Below are 19,397 nucleotides of genomic sequence, written 5' to 3' on the forward strand. Positions count from 1 at the left end.
TGAATATAGAGTATCAATTCATTCATTTTCTAACAGCTTCTTCCAATTCAGGGTCACAGGGGAGCTGGAGCGTATCACAGTTAGCAATGGGTACATGGCAGGGTACGCCCTGGGCAGGATGCCAGTCCATTGCAGGGCATACACATGCATGCATACACTGACAAAAGCCAATTAACCTATCAGTAGGGTTTTTTTTGGACTGTGGGAGAAACCCATTGTAATCCCACAGAAACATGGGAAGAGCATATCCAAACCCCACGCAGATAGCAGCCCTGTTCCAAAAATTAACCTACAGATCCACCACTGCAAGGCACCAATACTAACCAATAGTAATACTGGAGGTATCAATAGAAGCATGATTATTTATTAAGGTTGTCATTGTGATTATTACTGTACACTTTGTATCTTGCACATCTTTTCTTAGCTGCATAAGAATCTGGATCTTAATTTCAGATCAAGAATGGGCAATATCTGCACTCTAGTGCCTGAGGATTCTTGTTTGTGTTGCATCTATTTTTTTTTGTATTACTGTAGGTCCCTTCTGTTGGGTGTTATATAATGAAATATTAAACTTAGAAAAAAGAAAACAGAGTCTTAGTAAATGAGCTGTTGGTAGATTTTCAGACTGGAGAAGAATTAGTTGGAGAAAACCTTCAAAAGGAACCTTTTGTGGTTCTTGGCAACCTTCAACACAAGTACAACAACCTATACATATATTTTATAAAACAAATTTTCTCTACACTCATAGCTTTGTTTAGAACCAGTGTGAGATGTGCAGGGTGATCATATACTTCATATGTTAGGAATATAAAAACAAACACTTGTCCTCTAACATAGAATAATAGTTTTTTTATGATGAGCTAAGGAAAAACTACTTAAGAAATCATAGCTCATCACTAAGTAAAGGACAGGAAATCTTTTATGTTGATGGTTTGTAATTTAGAACAAATTGTGCACAGCTCGTGTGAAACAATAAAAGAAGTTGAATGTTTTTTTTGTCATTACCAGAAAGCTGTGTTCTAACCACACAAACATGCTGACTTTGTCAAACAATCAAGGCTTTCAACAACTGAAATGCTTTTGAAGAAAGTTTCTTCTCATTTTTAAAATCTTTCTTCTTTCTTCTCATTTTTAAAACTCTTCTCAAGTTTAAAAATGGATCTGAATTTGTGTAAGTCAGCTGAATATTCTTTTTTTAACTGTTTATTAACTTTTCTTCTTTCATAACAACACATATACAAAATAAACAGTGACAAAAACAAATAGAGAACAAGAAAAGATCATGTACTCATGGGTTCCTTTTACAGATACAGAACACATGGCATCAGGAGACAGACATATACATCAAAGATACAGGCTAGCTTATTACATCATGTGAATCCTCTCATCGGTATGACTGAGAGGTCTGGAACAATGTGTGCCAAGAAAGGTTCCCACATTTTATAAAAAAATAAAACATTAGGTTTCGAGTGTAATAGACAAGTTAAGTGATTTAAAGGGACATACTCCCGTATATGTCAGCTTGCTATAGTAGGCATCACATCTGATCTCTGTCCACAGCAAAAAGATAGTTTCCCACAGAATGTTAGCATATTTTCTTAGTATTATTACTTAAATGTCTATTGTGAATGCCAAGTGAGAAAGACAACACAGGATCATAGAGGACCATAGACATAGGACCTTTTTGTGCTGAAGACACAGTGGAGAGAAACCTGTTCTGAATTTGTTTTAATGACTGGGGGATATACAGTGTGTACTCTGTGTATTATCATAAGTTGACCAGTTTTTGTCCTGTTACAGATAATTATTTCTCCGGTGTTGGCCAGAACTCTTCCCACATCTCCTCTGTTATCCCTACTGTACATCCCTACAGCGTTCTCCCAGATTCCCCTCAGGCCCTGAGAACTGGTATTAGAGTACTTGTTCAGTATATCATAAAATAACTCATGGAGCTGTGCCATTTTGTGAGCAAGACCTGAGAAAGAATCTGTACTTAATGAAGTTTTTTTCCTTTACAAAGTCCCTTATCAGTCCCCCCATCATCAAACAAATTACTACAATTAACAATCCCTCTTGACATCTGCAGTGTAAAACTAGAATCCAAAATGCCTGACAAGAAGTCAGGGTTGACAAAAATAGTGCAGGAGCAACACATTCTGTAAAAGGCATTTTGATTGTGAGGTTTCAGTACTAATCCAATCTGAGGCTGGATGATTGTGTATCCAGTCAGCTATACTTAGCTGAATAGTATTGCATAGAATGGGAGAGAATATAATGGGAATCAGTTGATTAGGATAAAGAAATCGAAGGAGGACATTTGTATTTAGCCAGGATTGGGGAGTGCATCATTCAAGGTCCTGCCTGATTTCTTTCAAAGAGGACAATGGAGTTAGCCTTAAACATTAACATCTGACTAAATCTGGATGTGTCAAATATACCTAAATAAACAAATCCTGAAGGTGACTAAATACAATACAGCTGGAGGGGGGTTATTAGTTATCATGTTATCTTCATTAGTTGTAATTAGTTGCAACATGTACTGCAACTACATTGTAGCAGGCTAATTAGTGGCTCGGCATCAGATTTAGCAAAGTTTTTTTATTGCCAGAGAAGGTACCAGACAGATTATATTAATTAAATTGGGTTTTGACAGAAATAAGAGAACATTGTCTGAGTCAAATGTGATTTTATGCTGTTTCATGCTTATACTGTATCTAGGCCAGATATGGCAGAATCCCTCCTGATTGCTTCAGCCAATGGTTCTATTGCTATTGGCTCTAATGGTTCTATTGCTATTGCTAATGTAAACAAGGGCAGCCATAACAGAGAGCAATAGTGAGCTTTGATTGTAAGATTCAAGGTTTTTCGCCTCTTACTGACCACATACAGTAAGCCATAATCAAACCTCTTGCACAGGCCTTGGTAAGTTTGCAGACAAAAATGACTTAAGCTCTGAAGAGATATATAGAAGTAAAATTATGATCTTTGTACTGTGGGATTAAGTCTCCAAAGTCTAGATTGTACTGAAGGGCTCTGAGGTCTTATGGTGAGATACCCTGCTGCATGGTCTGATATAATTATGTTTCCAATCGAGCTAGTGTAACAGAGTGTAGCATCATTTTTTGTAGTAAAAAAATAATCAATTCTCATGTGGCATTTATGAGGATTAGGAAAGAAGGTCTACACACTCTGCGGGCTACTGTAGAGCTCTGCATACATAAGGAGTTATGAAAATGCTGAAAAGCAAAATAATAGTCAAGGCTTTTCTCTGGAGCTCAAGAAAATGTAGATATAATTATCCACGAAACAACGCTTTGAGGAACACCAATTTACATTCTACTATATAATCTATAGATTAAAGAGAAAGAACAGAAAGTGGGTGAAATAAACATAAAACCCATGATTATCATACTCTTTAATGGTAGGGTAACACACAGGTACTGTAGATTTACAGACAGACCTGTCAGGCAGAAGCTATCTGAGTAAATTGGGTAAGGAGAGCAGCACTATGCAGCTGTTTATCCTAGCATATAGATTAATTCAATAACTAAAGCATGACTGTCATAGTTTTGCTGGTCATAGTTTGGAGGTGTACAGTACCTCCACCAACTAAAAGCCAAATGTAGCAGTAGTGTGACTCAGTGTTTAGGGTTCAGGACACGTAACTGGAAGGCTGTGGGTTCAAGTCCCAAGTGTAGAACTGTTCTTTCACTTTTGAGCCAGGTAATTTACTCAAATTGCTCCGGTAAAACACCCAGCTGTATAAGTGGATGCAGATGTAAGTTGCTTTCAATAAATGTGTCAGCCAAATATGTCGATTATTGCGTTAATGACAATTATTTTGTTGTAAAGCAGATACTTGAAGCTCCTTCATACAAGTGAGCAATCTCTCACTGAGTTCTTCCAGCCGCAGAAAGGAATTCAATCTATTTATTACACACTTGGTTCGAAAGGGCTTTAAATGAAGCCATATTTGGGTTAATAGATATTCTGGCTGCTGCCATGTATACAGAGACTTGTGCCTCAGTCCTCTGTAAGAAGAGCTTAGATAGACGTTTTTCAGTTCCAGCCCCAATGTTCAGAGGCCATTTTGGCTGCAGCACCTGAGCTGCACAGAGCAGTTGAATAATGTCTTAGTTACACAAGTGTACATGGAAGGTTTGGAGATGTTTCTAAGTCCTCCTTAAGCCCAATAAGTTAAGGAAAGGACTCAGGGTATCTGCCAACTGCAAATACATACAGTTCCCCAGGAGGACAGCCTGTTATTTTTAAACTGCTGGATAGAGCTGAATCATTGATAGATAGAGGAGATGCAGACAGCAGATGATCAGTTAGTTAGTACTGGCTATTTTCCGCGGATTAACTGTCATGTTCTTATGTCTTTCCAGCAATAAACAAAAATTAACTGTGTTGCTGGCAGTGTCTGTAGAATATATGCAGGGTATTTAAAAAGTTTTGTAACTGAGGTATATAGAAACTTGTAAAGGTGAATTTCACACCAAAAGTAGAAAGAAGGAACAGCATTTCAGCTGTTGAGCCTCCTTCAGGTGTGACGAAGCATGGGGGATTCTTAACTGAGTTACTTTGCAGTGAGAGAAAGTTAACACAGCTCCCTACTCAAACTGATGTACCGTATTTGTCAATGTAATCAACCTTCTTTTCAATGCAGGTCAAGGCACTTAGGAAGCTTGTCCTTCAAACTAAAGCACTCCCTGAATAATAAAACTATTGTGGTTGGTTTAATCACACCTGAATGAGATTCTTCAGCATTTCATAATCCTAAAACTGTGCGTCCATGCAGCACAAAGTTCAGATGTAGGAAAGCAAAGCTTTTTGAATTCCCCTTTAAATGCAGGGTTTAGAATGGGAAAATAACTTGCTTTGTCAAATAAGAATTTAAAAATGACAGATTTAGGGGTTTTTAAAGGGAACCTTAATCCAGATTCTCAAGTCTTTACAGCACCCAAATGCCACAAGAAAATGTTTCTCGGTAGCAGTGCTTCACAGACTGGGTAGAAGAGACGGGACCAGACATTGTGTCAGATTTGCTCCGGAATCAGAAGAGATCGTGATTAAAAAGCGTGGATTGGAAGCTTTTTAACTTTTTCCAAAATTTAACCACATATTAAACTACATTCATTAAAAAAGCTAAAATTTCACGTTGAAATGTTAGTAAAAAGTGAAGTCAAATATTTCTCATTAGGTCTGTATTTTTGTGTGAAATAAATGTCATTTACTTCAAGATTAGTGCTATTTGAAAATCATTTGATGTGCTGCAAAAAGTTTGGAATTTTTAGTTGTGTAGAAGTGAGCTGTGAAAAAGTTGAAAATTGAAAAAGCTGAACCCTACACTAAATGTCCTGGTATTGAGAAACCACAGTTCAGTTAATATTCTTAGGTGCTTCTGTTATTTGTTATTCTGTTATTTGTAGTCATTTGAAGTGCACTTGAAAAGATAGTCTGCAAAGTAACAGAGGGCACTTGTTTTAAAATAAACAAAAACTATAAAACATTGATATCTTCAATGAGAGACATTGACCTAAAAGAAAGAAAAAAACTATTTTGTGGAGGACTGTTCCTTGGCAAGAATATGTTATTGTTTTGTGAGAGCTGGTGCTACTTTAACAGCTTACTCACATTTGAGAAACGACAAACAATGTGATTTCTGCTGTTTGACTCGATATGTGTTGAACTGCTTTTTAAGAAAATGAAACAGGGGATTCAGGGGATTGTCTTCATTTTCCAACTCCATCAGTTTACCAAATAACCAGCTTCCACCATAAACAGGGTGATAACACTGCTCTGTCCCCAACAATCCCAGTCACAGAGACCAGCAGCTTTGTACTGTAGTACTGTGCTATATTTTGTTCACTATATGCTATATTACAATGCATTACCACAGTATACTATACAGTATATAGAGTATATGTATATTATAGTATCAAATACAAGTCGTATAGCACTATACTATAAAGACTATACTGTATATTAGCTCATGTAGTACATACACAGGGATACAAGCAGAGACAAGCATCTGCATTGCATCTCTTTCCCTTGGGATATTTATCCCCTACCAAGGGCAAAATACAGACCATCTGGGCTGCAGTTCCCTTCTCAGTAAACAAATGCAGCTTCATTGGAAAACCCAGGGGGATGGCTTTGACAGCGAAGGGAGACTTTGTTTATTGTTTTAAATTAACAGGACTGAGTTGCCTCAAATCTATTTGCCTGCAGGGCCCTGTTACTTACCCTGGCTATGCAGCAGACCAGTGTGCTCTGCGGCCCTGGATGTTAGTGCTGTTTTCTTCTTCAGTGTTAGAGGTAAACAGGACTGGCATCCAGTCGACTCTCAGGCGCCAGGGAACATTATTCCCTTGTAGCACTCCAAGAGCCAGGCAGAAGAATTAACATGTTTTACCTGTGAGTATTCACTGACTCTGCACAGTGTCTGCTATTCATGAAGTACAGTAAAAGGATGAAATAAGACTACAAAATAAAGAGCTGGAATAGGAGTGCCTGGGGCATTACTTTCAAAATGTTCTAATAAAACATGAGTATTAATCATCAGTACAAAAAGTGATACTCTTACAAGTTAAGGGTGTGATAAAATTCCTAAAAGGGGATCTTATCAAATTATAATAAAAGATTAGACATTTTACCCCTTAAGGTCAGGGATTACCGAGCATTATATAGCACATGTGTTCTTTTATTCTTAAGATAAGCTCGATATTTAAGTAATGAAAAGGCTCAAACTTTCTCAAGACAAAGATTTATTAATAATACAGTTAATTAACACACCAGTTACACTATGCATAGATATTTGCAATTCAGTAAGTTTTAAAGCCATACTGTCTGTAGACATTGAAAGTCCAGGATGCTATGCTTTTATTCTAAAGGCATAAACCACCTTAAGAGTCTACAGAGAGAACCTGTGTCCAAGTTCATTGGGACAAAGTCTCTCTCTCTAAACAGATGCTCACAAAATATATGAGAACCATTTTTGTCCTATTCTACACGTCTATCACTAAAATGGAGGAGACATTTTTAGCCTGCAAATGCTGCAATGAGGGAAATAATAATTTCCAAACAAACGAAAAGACAGAAATTGCCCTTCTGTAATAAATCTCTGAGCTTGGAATTCTTTCAGCCCTCAGACTACCTGGCCAAAATTTGTTTCAAGTCTATAATTTCTCCCTCTCACGGCACAAACGTTTGAAGAAATGGAGGATGATGGATGAAAATGTGTCTTCTTTGCTTCTGTTCTCCTCTTCCTTGACTTGTTGGCCTGTCTGTTCTAATATTTATGCTATGGTCCATTCCTGTGGAGACTGTCTTAATGACCTCAGTAGGAATGGCCTACTGGCCTGGCCTAGTCACTGTTGCAAATCGCAGTCTCAGTGATTTAACAGTTATGTTGTTTAATTTATTAGGACTCAGATTTGATCACCTGAGCCTTCCTGGGTGTTTAAGTGCCTCATGACCTAAGGACAGCTATGTTAATACATCAACGCACTATCCTTTGTTCCAGACCTTCAGAATAAGGACATCAATCTGTGAGGAGCAAGTAAGTTTATCCCATTTGAAACTCAGATGCCCCCTCCACTCAGTCTCAAAAACATGCACTGTAGCAAATTTTGAGTTCCCTTTTGACTATGTATGTGAAAACCTTGTTCTGGAAATTCCTCTCTGGCTGAAGAGTGGTATTGGACTGGAATTGCACAGTTACCTGCAGCTGACACTAAAGAAAATGTTATGCATTACATGATCATGTGAAATATTTTTCATCGGGTTATTTTCTGGTTGACAGAGTATATATACCCATTTGCGGAAAAACGGTCTGCTTTTTTGAAGCAGTATTAAGCTCTCTTTTGCATTCTATCATATTGAATGAATGGGCTCACCCAATTTACAATGCTTTTTACATCTTTAACCAAGCTCCTGCTACATTTGCACGGACATTATAGTCAGTAAACATAATTATGCTATCTTTAAGGTGAATCATATTGTCTTTTAATTTCAATTATCCCATTCTCTTCTACCCTAATTACTCAGTGAAGGAATGATTTAAGATTCATCACATGGAGTTCTCTGTTATATTTGGGTCCTGGAATGTGAGGAATCTTTATAAGCTGACTAAAATAGGAGAAATGGCCTTAGGTTGATGGCTAAAAACAGCTGTACCCAAAGCTGCCCAATCAACCGGCTGAATTCATCTGAACCCATCACTCAGAGAGATGGATGACCATGTTCCTTCTTTACTCCTGCTCTTCTCCTCTTCCTAGCCTTGTTGGCTTGTCTGTTCTAATATTTATGCTGTGGTCCATTCCTATGGAGATCGTCTTAATGACCTCAGTAGGAATGGCCTGGTCTCTGTTGCACATTGCCATCTCAGTGATGTGGGTAATACATACTGTACAAGTGCTCACATCACTTTGTAAACGGGGAAGCACACTGTCCTTGATCTGTTGCACCCTACTTTGAAGTGGTTTTGGTGTCGGCACAAAGGGTAATGAAAAAAAATGTGCAATCAATCTGACATTTAACCAGTTGTCTCAGTTAAGACGTGATGCACAGCTGTAAGACTCCCCTGGCGCAGGTCCCAGTAGATTCCAGTCATGGTGAATCATGTGTCTGCAGACAAAGTCATGGCAGTTCATAGTTCTACCACCTTTGTTCACTTACGTATACCTCACACCGAGGTAAGAAATGAGCCCCAGGGGATCGTCACTGTTTCCCATAAATTATGCTTCACTGACGCCCAAAGGGAGCGTGGAGGTGTGCTGAGCAGGTAAACTTCAAAAGGAAGATTCACGGAAAATGAATATCTAGGGGCTTCCACCATCGTCCAGACGGATGTGACACAAATGGAATGTGACTGATCCATTAATGTCTCAAACAGTGCTGATGGCAGAGCTTTGTTTTGAGGGACACCTCTAAATAATCTCCTTGGTGATGGTCCGAAGCTCGGTTTAGCTGCTTTCCTCACATCTGTGAATTATATGTGCTGTCTGGGTCAAGTAGAGACACCCAGTGAGTTGGCACAAGGATGGTTCTTGACACTTACAGTACTAATGCGATACTTAAGTTTACTTGAATTGTCAGGGAGTGATTAGGTGCATATGCTTATGTTTAATAAAGTTGTTCATAGCAGATTGAGCTATTTGCAGTTAAACAAGGATGAAGTCATAAACTATAATGTTATACTTTAAGAGGACATTTTTAACACTCTAAAGTTCAGAGATTCAGTGTATTCAGGATGTGGTTAATACATATACTGTAAGTGTTCACATGGACTCAGAAGAAGGTGGTAAGGATTTTAGTTCTTTGCACACGTGTTGAGAAAACTCTGCACTAGTTTTGCAGCTCCATCATCAGGCTATGTGCAGCCAAACAGCAGTTCATGCCCACACACATTCACTAAGACACTGGTACAGTGGTACCACCCTGCTAAGCACTACATTTAGTAGCTCAGTAGGAGGGCACCTCCCAGTTGTAGTCTCTTGTATTCAACAGCAACTTTAATAACAGTACATGAGAACTAGACAAACAAACACCAGAGCAACAGCACAATAAACAGACACTAATTACAGTGATAGTCGGCATGCCCTTATGCAAATCACTGCCAAAATCCCATGGTGTCACTGTCTGTGTATTGGCTGTCTCAGAATGAGAGGTTTAAATGTGTTAGCATTCTGATTACGTCAGTATTATACTAAGTTAAACTCTTGAACCGGCATGTGCATCTTGTAAAATAAAACATTTAATTAAAAAAATAGGTTTTAACTTCACACATCACTACAAAGTGCAATTTGCCAGTTTATGCTATGAGTTTATGGGGATTATCTGTCACTGCATAATTAGTGTACGGTATATATTGGGTTAAAGTTTATAAACAGCAGTCTAGGTGGAAGTGACTGCTTTTTGTGACAGTAATGAATTTACAACTGTGCTGTTCTGCCTTCACTTCAGACAACTCAGAGATAACATAGTTCTGTGTTTTTCTTCCACACATAGCTTGTTTTCCAAACATGCTCTGCAGTGGAACATAAATTAATTTCAATGTTTATTTCAAATCTAAATAAAGAGCACGTGCTTAATGTGTGCAGTTAGGCCCTGGATTAGAACCAATATTTGAGTTATCCATTCATGTGCACAGCACAGACAAAATGCCAAATCACTCCATCACTACGGACTTCTCTGGGGTAAATTTGAATGATCTTGAGAAATCTGGTTAAATGGAATCACTGTTACACTAATGTTTACTCTGTGCTACCTATTGCATCTTTAGTTTTTCTGAGAACAGTAATGAATGCTTTTAGAAGCAACATTCCTTGCTGTGCTGGTATGCAAATAATACTCTTTTCAAGGCGAAAGCTGTGCAGCTCATTTTTTAACATGACCCAAAGTTCTGAAACAATAGCTACCAAAAACACTCGTGAGAATAATACATTGGTGAATCTTTTTTCTGTCTGGCTTTTTTTTTTTTTTTGATTGTTTCAGTCAATGAATGCTTGCCATTCCTTCTTTTAAAAGAAGCATTTGGAAATAGTACAGTACCTATCAGGAGTGTTTCAAAGGCAAATTACTGTACCACCCATACATTGAACTGTTGATCTTTGAACGCATCTGATCTTTTTCAGTACCAGCTACTGAGGGTCTACTTACAGTACCATCATGGATTTAATTGCGTAGTCCAGTGTTAGTTTTGAGGCTATAACATTAGCTGCTCATTTTTTCATAAAACGCATTGTGAACCTCATCAGTGTTCACATTCATTCTTCCATAGACCTTAGCTTGAAACCTCATCATGACCCGTGTTACAAAAACTGTAACTAATGCTACAGTACATCTGAGCTACATAAAAAATACATTGCCCACCTGTGTACCACACGCAGTCAAACTGCCCTTCATTTTTTTACAATGAGCAAAATGTGTTCAAATGTCATTAACAAGGGAAAGATTAAATGTGATTAAAAAATACTCTATACCTCATACACCATCCTAGATATACTGTACCTCTTAATTCAAGTGCAAACCCTATGCATTAATAAGAGTTTAAGATTATTTCATATTTTGTTCCCAGGTACTTTGTAATGTTTTTAGGAACTCACACACAAAGGCAGTGAAAGCAAAGGGCAGCCGAGTGAGTCATACTTTAAATATCTTTTTTACCTTTAATGCAGGTGGTAGTTATACAGAATTCACAGTCCTGAAGCCCAAGCTTCGCCTTTTAGACAAAAAAGCAAAGTTGCAATTTTTATTTTTCTCCAAATGGGTCTCTTTTCTCTTCATATTGAATAGTCAAATTACTTAAGAGACTACTTGGATCAGTAGTCTTTTTTTACATAACTAAATTAAAATTTAGTGCACAAAAGCTACTGAAAGAATGCCATAAATTCTGCAAAATACAAAAACCACAGTAGATTAATAATAAATACTTCCATGGTGATAAAATGTTAGGCCAATTGTAGGCAATAATCATATAATTAGTCCTAGGGAATACCTAATAACCACATAGTGGTTGTTGAAAAGTAAAACAGTGGCAGGAAAGTAATCTGTGTAGTGATGAAACCAATAATCAAATTGCATTCTTTAGCCTTTAGGTAATGTCTTTGACACAGTTAAGAGAATCTCATTAAGGAAGAGACAGAGAACTAAGTGGATTTTCAAGCAGATTGAGAAATAAGCCTTTTATCTCAGTCACCAGTTAAATTCCACCAGAGAATGTTGTGATGATCTATGTGCCATGACTACTGCTGGGGTGCTTTTAGGTCGTTGGGATTCTGTTCCATCCATAATGACAATTGATTAGCATTCCTTAGCAGTCTGATATTTGAATGGGATAGAAACTCTTCTCTGAGGGGGATTATGTCCTACATCGTACTGTTCAGAGATACGTATGTGGACAGACACAAGGGGTTCTTCATTCATAAATGCAAGATTGGAGCAGCAGCCACTGCAGATGTAGCTAAAAGGCTAGCAGGAAGTGTACTTTTTCTGCTGCCTGCATTTCTGTTCAAGGATTGCTGGGTTTTGCGCTGTTCATAGAGGTGTTTTCTATTTTAAAACGAAGTCTGAAGAAATTGTCTTTCATTTGGTATTATTTCCACTTTTCGTAAAAACATACTGGAGGAAATGATCAGTTGAGATCGTTATTTTAAGTACTGCCCATACCGTTTTCTAGTTTTTAGGTAATTTTCTTCTAGATTTTAACAAAACAGATGAAAAGAAGTTTCAGGGAAAGTCATGTCAGGATAATAGTTTCAAGCACTGCATTTATGTCTTGAAGATAGTAGCAGCTGACAAATATATTAAGTTTCCATGCGTAACACCTCCATAGAGGATACAGAGAGAATATAACATACGTTTGTTTCAGAGGCCTTTCGTTGTTCTCTGCTGTGACCTCATTAAAAGTCGTACTTTAAAATATATAGGATACTGCCAGAAACCCTATAGCACGTCTCCGCTCCATTCTCACAGCGGAGTTTTTGGCAGTGCTGTACTAAATGCTTTTTCATGTGCACAAGCTGCTTTTCAAAAGACACAGACAGGAACTCAGCTGATGGTCAATGAATGATGAATCTGTGCTGTTATAGCACCAGTGTGGGGAAAAGGAAGTGTCAGGATCAGGTCAGGAAATTTGGGCACCCTTATGCAGACTCTGCTGAAAGGCAAAACAGGGTGAGCCTCCTATAACAATAAAGACAGGTAGACACACTGGAAGTAAGATTTTTTTTTTTACTTTTGGCAGATGTGGCTCGTCTTTTATGTGATAAATGAGGCAGCATGAACCAGCGTTTGAAGTGTCGTATTCAGAGAAAGGGAAGCCGGCTGTACACTGAGTCTGTGTCTAAAAGGCTTGTCTGTACCACTTACACTCTCTTTCTCTGACTAATCTTCAGATGGTACTGTGAGGGCAAAGAGCTGCACAATTCGCCAGACATTCAGATCTCTCAGGATGTGGATCTTCACACGTTAGTCATCACTGAAGCTTTTGAGGACGACACCGGGCGCTACACTTGTGTGGCTTCAAACTCTTTTGGATCAGATAATACATCAGCTGAAGTTTATATTGAAGGTATGTGGTTCGGTTTCTCTTTCTGGTCACGTTTGCTCTTCATTTTTTACATTACTTGTTAGTATACAGATGTATTTTCCTTTTCGGTACCAGCTCTTTTAAATATGTTTTTCAGAGGTGTACAGTAATTCTCTAAATGTGTTTGCAGTGCACATTTCGAAAGTATTATACAGTACATACTGTATGGCATATCATGGGGTAAAAGGTGAATAGGAAGAGATGCAGAGTATTCTCTGCAACTCCTATCTAAAAGTAAAAATCATACTTGTTAAAGGTAATAATCACCAATGCAGACAATCTTATGACTTTTTTATTCTTTAAATTCTAATGCAGTTCCTCTTGTTCTTTCATCAGCTACTATGGTTGTTTGAGTTGGGTTCTCTCAGGGGTCATATAAACATATTCAATGACTGTTACAAGAATTCTCCAGATGATCTGATAGCAAATATTACATCAAAATCATGTAATGAAATTTACTGTTGCAGAATATATTCTTGTTGATAAAGGCCTGCATTACAAGAATAAAGGTCTGACTCTCAAGTGTATACTGTACATAAGCAGGTAGATATGCCACCTGTTGACTGTTTTTGAACTGTATTTTACTTTTATGCTAATTATTTGACACTGATTTCTCCTCTAAGTTTGTTGTGGGCATTCATCCCAGAAAGTGGTGTTAAGGGTTTTGTGGGAATGTGTCTTGATTTTAAAAGTTACAGAATATCAGTCTGTTTAATTTCTGTTTAATTTAGTTCCCAGTGTGTATCTGGTGTAGTGGTGTACTGTACTGTACAGGACTGGAAAGGCCTCATATTGAAAATCCTTCCTGCTCTATGTTGCTTCTTTAACTTTCTAATATAAATGCCTTTTCATTATTTAAAAAAAAATCTGTAATACAAGAGGAATATCATGTCTTTAGAAAATTAAATTGAAAACAAACCAAATCTTCTCTTCTTAAATGGAACCCATGCAGGCAAGCAACATGAAGAACATGTTCCAAGACTAAACTAGTCAGAGATAATCTAATTACTGTCAAAAACACAATTACAAAAGCTGCATCTTGCTTTAATTAGTTTTAAGGCTTTAGTCTGGGTATTCAAGTAGAATTTTTTTTTTATACCAAGAGAACTTTTCTTTCATTACTCTCCTGCTTTCCTCTCCCGCTCCATGGATGTAGGGGCATCGTCCTCCGATTCGGAAGGGGAAGGATCCACACTGAACGCCCACACAGGAGGAATGCCGCAGTACGTGTGTCTCAGCACAGCGCCAGTCCGTGCCACTGCTCGGTCTTTCACAGCACAGCTCATGCTAACATGGCTGTCAAAGGACGTTTGCAGGCGGTTGTCATTGAGCTAAGCCTCAATTTCTTATTTCTCTCTAATCCGTTGTTTTGGTTAGAACACGATAGGTCTCTAACCTGGTTAGTATAGTATATAGTTGCTATATACATTACACCCCACTCTAATCTCTGATATTTCTATGACTACTCTTTTTTGCTCTGTTAATTTTTTTGTCTCTTTTCCTTTTACCATCTTACTTTGGTAGCAATGACAGGTTTTCTTATGTTCTTATTAGTTGCTTAACAGGCTATTCAAAAAGATCCAGACATTATAAGCTCTGAGATTAGGTCCGTTTACCATCAAACACTCAATTTAATGCTGTTACTCGCTGGAGGTTTGGGCCTCGCTTTACGAAACAAAGAATTCTGATTGTTTTTATTAGGTGGCGTGCAAAGAAGGTCTGAGCCTCTGTAATCCATGTCATTTTAGGGCGCAGAAAAAAACCACGTCTGTGTCTCTCACAATCAGCTCTCCCACAGCCAAGAGTCCAGAGGTTCCTCCACATCGCTCGACCCTCATCCAGCCTCTCTCTGCTCCTGCCCAGCGGGTAACGACTGCTCCTGCAGGCTTACATGACATACGGTGGCTATCAAAAGTATTCACCCTCCCTGGACTTTATGGAATGTATCTGGGATTTTTTTCAGCATTGATCAACACAGAACACTCTGTAATGTCAAATTGAAAACAGAATTCTACAGAAATTAATTGTAAATACAAAACAGAAAATAAGTGATTGCAGAAGCATTCACCCCCCCAACTCTATTTCAATATTTGGTTGAGGCAGGTTTGGGAGAAATTACAGCCATGAGTCACCTTGGTTAAGTTTCTACCAGCCTCGCACATTTGGACGACACAGGTTTTTGCCCATCGTCTCTGCAAATTTGCTCAAACTCCCTCAGGTTCGTTTGGCGGTCCAACGCTTGGCTAGCTTGGCTAGCAGGCAACCAGGCAACCATAAAACAGACAACTTTGACACAACTGTCTTCCCATTCAGACCTTTTCTTTCAAGCAGCAGGTCGTTTCTGTACGAGGTTTCAGAGCAAAGGAGCACAAGGCCCATACTTTGTACTCGTACAAATCACACCCATTTTCTGCTCATTGTCTGGCTCTTTTGACACCATTAATACGTCTTTACAGGCAATGCATAATTAAGGTTCATGGGAAGGCCTTGGAACATTTAAGTCGGTTTTTCTCTAGCTGAATAACAGCGGTGATGAGGAAACCCAGGAAACCCCTTCGGTATGGCCTCTGTGGAAGTGACAATATTTAATGTGTGGAGGAAGTGGTTGGAGTATTCTGCCCACATTAATGCTTAATCAGGATCCATGAAGCTCCCCAGATGCCCTTTCTATCATGTGTTCTTGTTTAAAGTATTCCTCTGATGCTCCTTCTTTAAAAAGTGCGGGAAGTAGTTTTTCAGGTCTAATATACTGTATATGCATACAGTGAAAGCACAAGCTATCTTTAAAAACAAAAGTAGATTCCTCAAATCTCAATTAAAAAAACATACTCCTGTCTTATGATTTGTATAATGCTGTCTTCCTACTTTCTTTCTCCTACTAAGGAACGACAAGCAGCATTAATATCAATACTCATTTAGAAATGATAAGTGTACAGATGAATAGGAAATATAATTTAAACAAGATTACCATTATGCGGCACCATAGGGTTCATCCATTCATCACTTAACATTTCTTCTGGCTCCTACCAACAAAAAGTAGAAGATAAAATGCCATTTAAAGGTTATTGCTAAGTTATGGCATTATTTTGGAGGGGGGATTTCTTTTGAAGTGTAACTTTTTTTTAAATGCTAAAGGAAATAAATGCATTAAGCTGCTGTGACCGATTGTACAGCATTAGAAACATACTTGCCTAAAGGGATTTTTAGACTGCATATTACTTTTTCTTACATGGCTAGGTGCAGAGTCCAGTTTCTTCACTCTCTGGACAAGATGGACCTATTGCAGTATCTCCAGTTTTCACTAAGGTACGTTACAATTAATAAGCTTTCACCATTGATTCACTATTACAATCATTAATTGCCAACTTAAATGTCATTGAGATAATGGAAACAGAAGCCTAATTACAAAGGCATTCCATAATTAAACCTCAACCCCAAAAACTGATTTATTTAATGAACGCATTATACTGTACATTCAATCAGCTCCTACCCAACTGTAAACAATTATTTATAAATAAGTTTATATTTGTGTGATAGTGGTCACGACAATATTAGATTAGCATGTGAATATCCATACAAAACTAAAAAGTAAAGATGAACTTCTTTTTATTCCACAATGAGTGGAAACCTAGCAGTATAACAACTCGTTTTGAGCTTTTGTTTGCTCATGCTTCTGGATCTAGAAAGTAAACCAAAATATTTACTGACCAACTAAAAGTTAACAGATTGACAACTTACAGGAAATAGCCAGAGAGATTGATGTCTGTTTTGTGGAGGAAACATATATTTTGTGCACTGCGGAGTGTCAGCTAAGCGTAGTCAGTCACACGATTGAAAAGGCTGATACGTACAGCATGTTATGGATCCAAGTTGCATGTGTCCTTTGTGGGAATTTTTCAATCGCCTTGCACTTTGGTGGGGCAGCTGCTTTGTCAGGGACTATATTTTGACAGAAATGTCGAGCAGTGAAAAGTCTTTTCATGACACCATATAGTTTAGCATCTGCATAATTCCATTATTGAATGAGTGAATCCTTAATAATGAATGAATCGTGCAAATTATATTTCAATTTTAATTGTGATTTCCAGTATGAATTTGTACTCTAAGGAGTAGGAGACACCAAGGAGCTCCTGCAAATGGGTAATGTGGCTTAAAAGAACTGCATTAAGAATACTGGTGTGAATGAGCCATTGAGCCTTTAACTGCTCATTCTCTGTGATGAAACTAGAAGGTTATTAGCAATGTTTAGGCACAACATCATTTTAGAAGCCCAAAAAATTAATAGTTGAGTGGATAGTGAAAGTCCCTTAAATTGCACCCAGGATTCCTTTCCAGAAACTGATAGGAAATGTAGTCTTTACATGAGAAATAAGGGAAGGTCACATTTTTACAAAATCTATGAGAATGTGATCAGATACTATCTTTAATATATTTTCTTCTTTGAGCTCCTGTTTTTAGATGTTTTGTGTTATTGTTTTTTGCTAGGAAAGGAAATGCTTGCTAACGTACGCCGTAAAAAAAACTTCAGTAAAGTGCAGGAATGCTCTGCTATAAACCCAAGGCTGTCAGGTTACATTAAATCAGGAATACATTATATTAATGTGTCCCTGACTGTATTTGACAAATATGGCACTGCAATCCATCAGTCTTGTTCTGAAGTAGCTAAACTACTGTTCATTATCATAATCGTTATCTAGTAATCAGATTTCATTGGGATGAACGGAAGTTCATCTGTGTCATCTGGCAACGTCTTTGCTCTGCAAAAAGATGTTCGAATGTTTTTGGAATCACCCACAAAGAAGATGATTTCATTTTCACCGCACTTACATTTGTGTGAATGAAAGGGATGAATAACAGCTTGGGTTACATATTGCTTCAATTTATATTTTTATTTTGTTGAAATAAATGCTGATACTTGGACCTTACCCCTTGTCACTGTATGGGAAGAGTAACAGATGTCATCCAGACTTAAAAACAAATGTTGTATGGCCCTTTTGCCTGTATAGTTCTAGAAATGTTAGAACCAAAAAGTATATTTTTAGTTGTTTTCTACTGTACTGTACGTTGACTTGTCTGACATTTTTTGGATTTGCTCATCAGTTGGGTACAAATACAGTATATACAGTAGGCTCTAACTGACACTTTTACTAAGATCGACGACCTAGTAATACTGTAAATGTATAGTACCTTGTCTATAAATAATGCTATAAAATGAGACTCTTTGTGGCTTTGATGAGATGCGAAGAAACACAGAGATGTAGATGATATCTTTCTGATCTCATTCCAGCCGCTGCAAGATGCCACAGCATCAGAGGGCCAAGTCGTTGTCCTGGAGTGCCGAGTGAAGGGCACCCCCCCACTGCGTGTGCAGTGGTACAGGCAGGGAGAGGAGATACAAGACTCTCCGGACTTCCGCATCCTGCAGAAAAGTGAGCCCGCCAAACACAAAGCTGCACACTCTCCGGATTGTCCTCCTCCCACTGACACCAATATGAGGGGCGCACAAAAGCTTCTTCAGCTCACATTCTTGGGGCGTTGCTGTTGTGCTGTTAATAAGCATTATAGAAAGATACAGTGCAGATGCATGCGTACAGTATAGAGAGCTCATGCCTGGTTTTATGTTCATATTCCTGAGTGTGCCTGACTCATCCCATTATGTTCTTTCCAAGCCTGGTTGAATGACAGTTCAAAGCCAAAAGATCATGTGGTCATCACATTTGTGTGCAAGGAAGGATGCACTGCAAAGTGTATCCTTGGATGCACGGGTTCTGTGTTAAGGGAAGCTGTTCCTGATTGTCTGGTTGACTCTCTTCGGCTTCTATAACATATGAAAAATGGATAGAGAAGAAGGTCATGCCAGGTCGCATTGAAATCACGGATCACATCGCAAAAGAGTTGGATTATAAGCAATTATCCATGGCACGCTCAAAACGTCTACCCGATGCATTCCCAGAACCTCCGTTTGATAACCAAGACTGCCACCAGAAAGTGGAGTCTAATGCTAAAACACAGCAGGAGCTTTTTTTCCTGTCTGGCTGCTGGTGATCAAATAAGCATTCACCACTATGATACTGAGACCAAAACAGAATTAATAGAATGAAAAACCCCTTCATTATCCACCCTTGAAGAAAACCCTCACCTCACCTTTAGAGGCAAGATTAAGGCCAGCATCTTCTGGAATTCGAACCTGTACTTAATGGATAACGTACCACACAAAACTACCATCACTGGTTAATAGTGTGCTGACCTGCTAGCCCAGTTTCATGTGACAGATGTTCAGGCATTATTTTCTTCCGCGACT

General features: G+C 38.2%; 1 protein-coding gene across 2 annotated transcripts in view; it reads left to right on the forward strand.

Moving 5' to 3' along the window:
• Positions 1-19,397, forward strand: part of palld (palladin, cytoskeletal associated protein) — a 128,597-nt gene that overhangs the window by 42,021 nt on the left and 67,179 nt on the right. For both annotated transcript variants that reach the window (XM_015345516.2, XM_069191800.1), the window contains exons 3-7: positions 12,903-13,078; positions 14,253-14,319; positions 14,845-14,962; positions 16,334-16,402; positions 18,384-18,525. In XM_015345516.2, the coding sequence (XP_015201002.1) occupies positions 12,903-13,078; positions 14,253-14,319; positions 14,845-14,962; positions 16,334-16,402; positions 18,384-18,525 (572 nt within the window). The remainder of the gene's footprint in view (positions 1-12,902; positions 13,079-14,252; positions 14,320-14,844; positions 14,963-16,333; positions 16,403-18,383; positions 18,526-19,397) is intronic.

The sequence above is a fragment of the Lepisosteus oculatus genome, chromosome 1, assembly GCF_040954835.1.
Source record: "Lepisosteus oculatus isolate fLepOcu1 chromosome 1, fLepOcu1.hap2, whole genome shotgun sequence".
NCBI classification, from domain to species: Eukaryota; Metazoa; Chordata; class Actinopteri; order Semionotiformes; family Lepisosteidae; genus Lepisosteus; species Lepisosteus oculatus.